At 34.5% G+C, this 7,734-nt stretch overlaps 1 protein-coding gene across 1 annotated transcript; it reads right to left on the bottom strand.

Annotated features, from left to right (window-relative positions):
• Positions 1 to 651: 651 nt before the first annotated feature.
• Positions 652 to 3,418, bottom strand: LOC122315074 (CRIB domain-containing protein RIC4-like). Its single transcript, XM_043130800.1, has 3 exons — positions 3,000 to 3,418; positions 2,750 to 2,887; positions 652 to 1,320 (listed from the first exon to the last, which is right to left on the bottom strand). Exons 1-3 carry the CDS (start codon positions 3,130 to 3,132, stop codon positions 1,079 to 1,081), a joined length of 513 nt encoding a protein of 170 aa, XP_042986734.1. The 5' UTR covers positions 3,133 to 3,418; the 3' UTR covers positions 652 to 1,078.
• Positions 3,419 to 7,734: the final 4,316 nt, after the last annotated feature.

Genomic DNA, 7,734 nt, shown 5'->3' with positions numbered 1-7,734 from the left:
GTTTTGGACAAGATATTTTATGCCGAACTTGGTCGGCCTTCGATTGGGCCGTTGTGGTGCTCCACTTTTAGTATATTTTAAAATCAAAATGATCAGTTTAATTCATACATTTCTTTTTTATTTTTAAAAAATTAATTTTTTAATATTAATTCTATAACTAATCATTTTCTTTTTTAAAAAATGTTTACGTACTTTATAATTGTAAATATTATTTTTTCAATATAAAATACGTGCGGTTATATGGATGCAAATTAAGTGGTTGTTGTCTTTTAAGACTGCCATATAAGCAAATAAGTGGAGGTGGGTTAGATGTTGCTTTTTGGGATGAAGTAAACTATAATAAACTGCATTATCTGCATCTTATAGACGAAGATATCATGCATGTATTTTAAGATTCAAACGTACAAGACTTTAATAGGAGGAAGTATTCCACTAGCTAGGGTCATCATGAATAAGTTAATAAGATTAACAGCATCTTCGAGTATCTACTCCAATCCATATATTGGAACATATATATCATTATCTTGAAAGAGGCCAGGCTACACTTCTTATCTCAGTGTCTGTCGGTGTGTCCTTATGCATTGGCTCACATGTATTTGGATTTTGGCAACTACTACACACAGAGAGACAGACAGACAGACAAGAGACAGAGAGAGGAAAGGATAAGATTTTTTAACATCTCCCGCTGTTCAAGGTAAAAACAACATAAAAACACACACACACAATATGTGTGTATATGATTCAAGTAAATCATCCATATATATATATATATAGCACATTTGTAAAGAAGTTTGAATCAGGGTTTGCAAGATCTCTACAGAAGATGCAGTAGCACTCTTGTCATCAGCACCTAGCTGTTTGCAGGAAAGAAGTACACAACAAAAACCGAAAACGTTGTTTTGGATGTGATTTTTTCAGGCTGTATACAAAGCTATCTGCTAGCACACATGCAATAAGGTCATCACCATAAGTTTTCAATCCAATATTAAGACTTGTCTTCACCACTCGATCGGTACCTAATCATCATCATCTTTATACTTCGTAGTCAAAATAATCAATCATTTTAACTAAACTTTGATCAATTAGGAGCAACATGATCTACGAGAGGTGGTTCGTGAGCCTGTGCTGCCATGGCGAGCTCGAACTGCCTCAAAGAAATTGAAGGGAAAGAAATGATTTCAGGAGCTGTCAGATTTTCCCATCCCTTTGCTGGGTTTGTTGTCGTTGACCCATCCAACCCTATGTGTGTGACATGTTTCACGTCTGTTGGATATCCAATTTCCATCTCCTTTTCCATCTCTTCATTCTCTTCTTTGTAAACTATATTTTTCATAAAGAGAGAGATGTGTAAATGACATGTTGAGAAGTATATATATATAATATGCAGACACTATCAATAATCTAATAAATCTGAAAATTACGAGTACGGTACTGTTGAAGATAGAATTAATATTAATAATTATGTTATATATTTTATTCTCGTCTCTTTTCCATCACCGCTATATATATACTGACGTGGCATTACCCATCAAACATTAGATTATTTATTGCTTTTTAAAAGTAGAATAACATGTTCTACTCTATCATCCATCTCCTATCCTATTTGCAATAGGAAAGATTTTCTTGTAAGTACATTTTGTACACCAATTCACACACCAATATTGATATATAAGACAATATCGTCTCGACATAGTTACACAAACGCGCGTGTAAATGTATATATTATATATGCTTTCTATTAATTAAAGTTATTCTAAAAATTTCTTAACTTCTGATCGGCGTGATAGAGATAATACCTTTTTGTTCTAGATCAAGGATATAGCTAGAAATAATATTAAAATAACATCATTGAAGACACACAGATCATCATGCCAAGAATGCATCATGAAAATCTCTCCCAAAATCCTTTTTTTTTTTTTTGTGATCAGTATCATTATTGTGCAATGACATATATACTTTTTATATGTTGAAATTTAATATTTATATTGAATTATAATGAGTCTTAGGATGGAATCTGATCAAGATGAAGCTCCCTGCATGCAGGTGGGGTACTAAGCATTATTGATCAATTAATTATGCTGAGAATGCAAGCAAAGGTTAGCTACCTAACTTCTTCCCCGAGGTTTCCTTCACAAATATTTTATTAATTAGAGTAGTTGTAAAATGACGTCTCACCCCCATCAATATATATATATATATACACACATAATATTGTATACCATTAATTTACTGTACCATCTGAAACACACACACGCACACACATCTATATCCAAGTTTGCAATTATACAGTACTAATGAGACAAATAATTTGTAAAAAAATGTCCATCATGCAGTTGTAAGCTTTCAACTCTATTGTTTGGCTTGTGAATTATAAGTTCTTCACTGTGGATTCAGAGTAAAAAAATGGCTTCCTTAGTGAATATGTAAGAGTGTGTACTATCTATGCATGTTTTTTTTATGTATGCATGTATCTATGTGTATGCATGTATATATGCATGATTCCAATCACATGCTCCAGGTGATATTAGTGTACATATATTTGTATATATTGCAAACGAAAGAACTATTAATTTGTATTCTTCCTATAAAGTGATCTCTCTAAACTACTATTGTCTTTTTCCCTAAGCTCTTACTGCATGCGCTGTTGAAGAACATGGAATATGGATATGGTTGGTTTAGGGAGAAAGATCATGAAGTTTAGATATATATCTTGAGAAACGAACAAGTAATCAATCAATCATTCACTTACCAAAGAGTTGAGAAAAACTTTTGATGCTTCTGAACACTCGCTGTATCCCACCAGCAATGTTCGGCTTTGGTAGAGCAAGAAAACCAAAAGAATTCTTCATTTTTGATCTGGATGGCCTTTCTTCTCCTTCTTCTCTTCCTTATAAAAGGATAAAAAAATTGATAAAATCAACCAAATACTGCAAATAAAAGAGAATATGGATCAATCAAGGAGAGAAACATCAGAGATATGTAGAGGCGGCCATGCATACTCATTAGAGGAGGCCGGTTTGATTCTGGCTTTGGTTTCTTCTGTTTAGCTGAGGCGCCTAGAGCAACGCTGGACTCTGAAGTGCAGCCAACTGAGAAAGGAAGAACTGCAAATCTTTCTGCACGATCTCTCATCCCAGCTTCATAGAAGTAAAACAATAAACCAGCAAGAAAACGTACGGAGCTACTACAAAGCTAGCTAGCTGAGATACAGTACTAATATCATCTGTAGATCTTAAGAGCATGGAAACCAGAAAAATGGGTACAAGTTATATTGAACCCAGTTGGCTTTAGGAATAAGCTAGAATGATTTATGTGATGAAATGTACGCTGAACCCAAACCCAAGTTTGGTATCAGAGAGAGAGAGAGAGAGAGAGAAAGAAATATATCATTATGGAGTGGGTGTTGGAGTTGTTAGTTGGTTAAACTGTGCTACTCAACCCTACTTTATTTTTGCCAAATAATGGAAGTAATTATAAGTCCAATCTGTAGGCCGATGATTTTATGTAAGTATTTGAGCCCACAGACAAGCCTTTGCTACACAACTGACTTACTCATCATCATGTTCCTAAGTACTGATATTTCCATCTCAAGCTAGCTGCAGAGGTGGGCTCCTTTCACTTTCCTCTCTTGTAGACCAAGCCACCATTTATCTATTCTCCGTACATCTACTACTTTACTTCCTCTCTTGTATTAATTTCGATTCCTTTGGGATATTGACTTACTTATTGGGATCTTTCTCAATAGAGTAAATGACAAGGGATTTCGACGAATCAAATTCGAGCAAGAAACACATCAAGAACAGTCTCAAGTGTTTCTTGGTCTCCAAGTTGGTTTGTTGGAGTTGCTGGTCTCGAATGAATGAAAGGCAGATCATATCATTGGTCATGAGTTTGATCTCTTTCCATGTTTTTTACAATGTTAATGTTGATGTTAAAGCACATTTTGACCTTTCCAAACTTGGTTTGTTGTCCTAAAGTACATCATGAAGTTTCAATTCCCAACATCTACATTTTCAAGAACGCACTACAACATATTTGGCTTTTAATGACGGTTGGGTAGGTTGGAAAATTGTGACAATCCCCAAACCGTCACTAAAAAGAATCTTCTATGACGGTTTCTGGAAACTATTATTAAAAATAGAAAAGATTTTTTTTTTAAACGTTCAAACAAAGATGAAATTTACATTCGAATATTGCATATACGTTCAAACATTGGGGCTACTGACATGCGAATGTGAAATGTTTTGGCATCAACGTTCAAACGTTAGTAATTAACATTTGAACGTTAATTGTAACTTTAAGTTAAATATGACTCTAATTTAAAAATTATGTGGTTTTTATAGTAAGTCTAAAAAATTATAATATATATTTATATATACAAAATTGGTAAAATATAATTATATATTTATATATAAATATATGTTTGAAGTTTAGCGATTTAGTATTATAGTTGGAAAATCTAACATTAAGGAATATTGAGAATTGAAATTAAAAAATAATAGATATATTAAATAATATTGTTCCTTACATATATTAAAAGCAAAATACAAAATGTGATAGAATTTCGTAAACAACATTCAGACGAATGTGTTGTTCACAAAATTCGTATTCCGTATCGCCTCAGTCAAGGATTCAACCTTTTCATTGAGGATATCTACACAATGGGTTATCTCGGTGACAGACTTTTCTATAGACACGATTTGTCGATCGATATGTGCAGTAAGCTGTGAGATCACCGCATCCACCCAAGCAAGCCGCGCATCTCCTGCAGATGTACTCGTCAGCTGCGGACTACTACTCCCCACACCGAGTTTAGGCTGCATCGGAGGAACTAGATCCACAACAAGGGGTGGCTGACATCGAGGATGCCCCCTCGTCTGTCTAATGCTATGTCGATACGTGGTCATGTCGAGGGGGCTCATCTAATCTGTGACCCACTCCTCTGCCTTGAGTGGCACGCTCTGATCAAGTAATAGCCGGCTGATGATGATACCGTATGGGAGGTTGTCTGTGGAGATGATGCTCGCCTAGTAATGGATCCTCTCAAAGATGCACAGTGGCAAATCGAGGGGATCTCCACATGCTCGTGATCCCAGATCAGTTTTTCAAGAATTGTATGCATTGGCCCATTCACGAGATGAGTCAAGGAACATATGATATTAACTATTATGGTGTCATACGTGATATTATCAGATCGAAATATCTGAGTGGGTCTATAATATATGTCTTTAAATGTGATTGGTGGGATCTAAGCGGTAGTTGGGTTTCTATACATAGGGATAATCACTTTACGAGTGTCAATACTGCATCTAAATGGTACTAAGATGATCCATTTGTATTGGTTTGTCAAGTTACCTAAGTCTATTACTTGATTGATCCAATAATAAGCGCTGATGAAGATAGTGGAGAGATAACTTGGTGATTCATAAAAAAATTTGTCCCTCGAAATATATATGAAGAAGGAACCAGTGTAGATTAGGAGAATAGTGGAGATGAAGATGACACTCTGATTGTAGAGGCTTACCAAGAAGATAGAGAGGGTATTAATTTGTTTGTTGATCTCGGTGCACTCGATTTGCTCCCCTTGTGTAGAGATGACGTCCCACCAGTCCATCTCAACATGTTTGTATTAAATAATCATTCAATTCAAGTAAGTGAGGAAGAAGAAGAAGAAGAAGAAGAGCCAGAAGAAGAAAACAAAGAAGAATCTGGGGAGGAGTGGATAAGGAGGACGAAGAAGAAGTTGATGATAACGAAGAAGATGTTATTGAGGAAGATTCTGAAACAAGCATGGAAAATACATCCGAAGATGAAAAATAAAGTAGTAAAAATATTCTACAATATAGGTGACTGTAGAATATTATACTTTTCATAATTTCTTCTAATTAATTTTCTTTATCATATTAATCATTTTCAAGGATGCCGTCAAAACAACAAAGAAGAAATGTGCCTCCTCTACCAAGTCCAAGTCCCGAACCCGTTGAGGACTCTCCACTCGTGTAATCCGCTCCTAAAGATCAAGTTAACATGGCAGAGGATGACAGCTAGTTGACATCTACTAGTAAGGAAATGTCATTGATAATTAATTATATATTAATACTTTTGTCTCAATAACTATATAATTAATTAATTATACTATTATCTATTAGTTGATGCATCTGCTCATCACGTTCGTGGCTATACACGTGACATTTCTCTTGAAAAAAATTGAAGGCGTGGAAAACTCAAGGTCACCATTCTTGAAAATTTTACTGGAGGAGTGGATGATAGTGCAGAAGCACTTTCCTCCTATATTGGCACAGTAGTATATGCTTATGCTCAATTTCATGTGCGATCATGGAGAGATGTTCAGAATGAGATTAAGGAGCACACTCGGAGTCATGTGCTAGTAAGTTTACTTTGAGAATCCATTTTTTTTTTACCTAAATTAGTATATCATATTTTTTTTATGTAATTCACTTATTAGGATGAATTCGACCTTGACTTTGGTCATAGCGAGGATTTAAGAATTGTGAATGAGTTAATAGCTACACTATTCCGATGTCACAAGGGAAGAGGTCACGATCGCTTGAAGAAGTTTGAGACGTTGGAAGAGGTTGTGCAGTCCCCTTTCCAGCAGATGAAGTTAGACGATTGAAGAAAGTGTTGTGATCTTTTTGCATCTCCAGATTATCAGGTATTCTAAATTTATTTCATTTAATTATTTACATTTATATTCATTCTATATATTATATGTATATATATTATAATTAACATTCTTAATTAATTTTGTAGCACTTAAATTCTACAAATGCACAAAATAGATCCACTTTGACTGTCCACCATCATGCCGGTTCAAGATCATTCCACTGTCTTATTGAAAAAATGGTAATTAATAAATTACAGAATTCATTTATTTTTCTAATACTCTTTTATATAAGTACTAACACTATCTTTTTAAAATTACTAATGTCGCTTTGTTAGAAACGTGATGATTATGAAAACTTTTCCTTCATTTATGTCCATGCTACTGCTCACACAAATGAGCATAGTGAGTAGATAGATCCTGCTACTGTAGATAATTATGTAAACGGTATTAATTTTGTTAAATAAATCATGCAACATGTTATCTAGGTTACTTTTTATTTGTATTTCTTTTAATACGTTACTTATTGTGTGTTTTCTTTCGAATTGCAGGAAAAAATAATGGAAATGCAATAAGTTTTTGGGGAATCCTCTCTGAGTGACATAGAATATTCACGCAAGTGCTCGGGCCCAAGTCTAGTATGGAAAGAGGTTTGGGACGATCTTTCAAGCATTCCTTTGGTTCATCTTCATCAACTTCATCGATTTCACAAATTAATAATCTTACCAAAGATTTAGAAGTTGCACAGCGCGAAAATGAGTATATGAGGTCGAGACAGCAAGAGTTGGAGTCCCTCTTAGAGCGACAATCTCATTTAGAGACGCGTTTGTAGGACCAACAGAGGGACCAAAAGGAAAAAATATGCAGTGCAGTCCAAAAGCAAGTATAGCGAGAGATGATAGTGCAAATGGAGAGTGTTATATCATTGCAACATAATCGTGGCGGGCGAGGGGGAAAGAAGAAGAAATGAATTTTATCAGTGTATATAACTATTAATATCTAATTTTGAAATATTATAAGACATTGTTAGTTGTTAAATGATGGTGTGTAATATGATATAACTGGTATGTTTTTTAATTTTTTAATTTTATGAAATTATTATTTTTGAT

Source organism: Carya illinoinensis, chromosome 1, assembly GCF_018687715.1.
Source record: "Carya illinoinensis cultivar Pawnee chromosome 1, C.illinoinensisPawnee_v1, whole genome shotgun sequence".
NCBI lineage: Eukaryota > Viridiplantae > Streptophyta > Magnoliopsida > Fagales > Juglandaceae > Carya > Carya illinoinensis.
The sequence above is the reverse complement of the archived record's forward strand: the minus strand, read 5'-3'. Positions and strand labels throughout refer to the sequence as shown.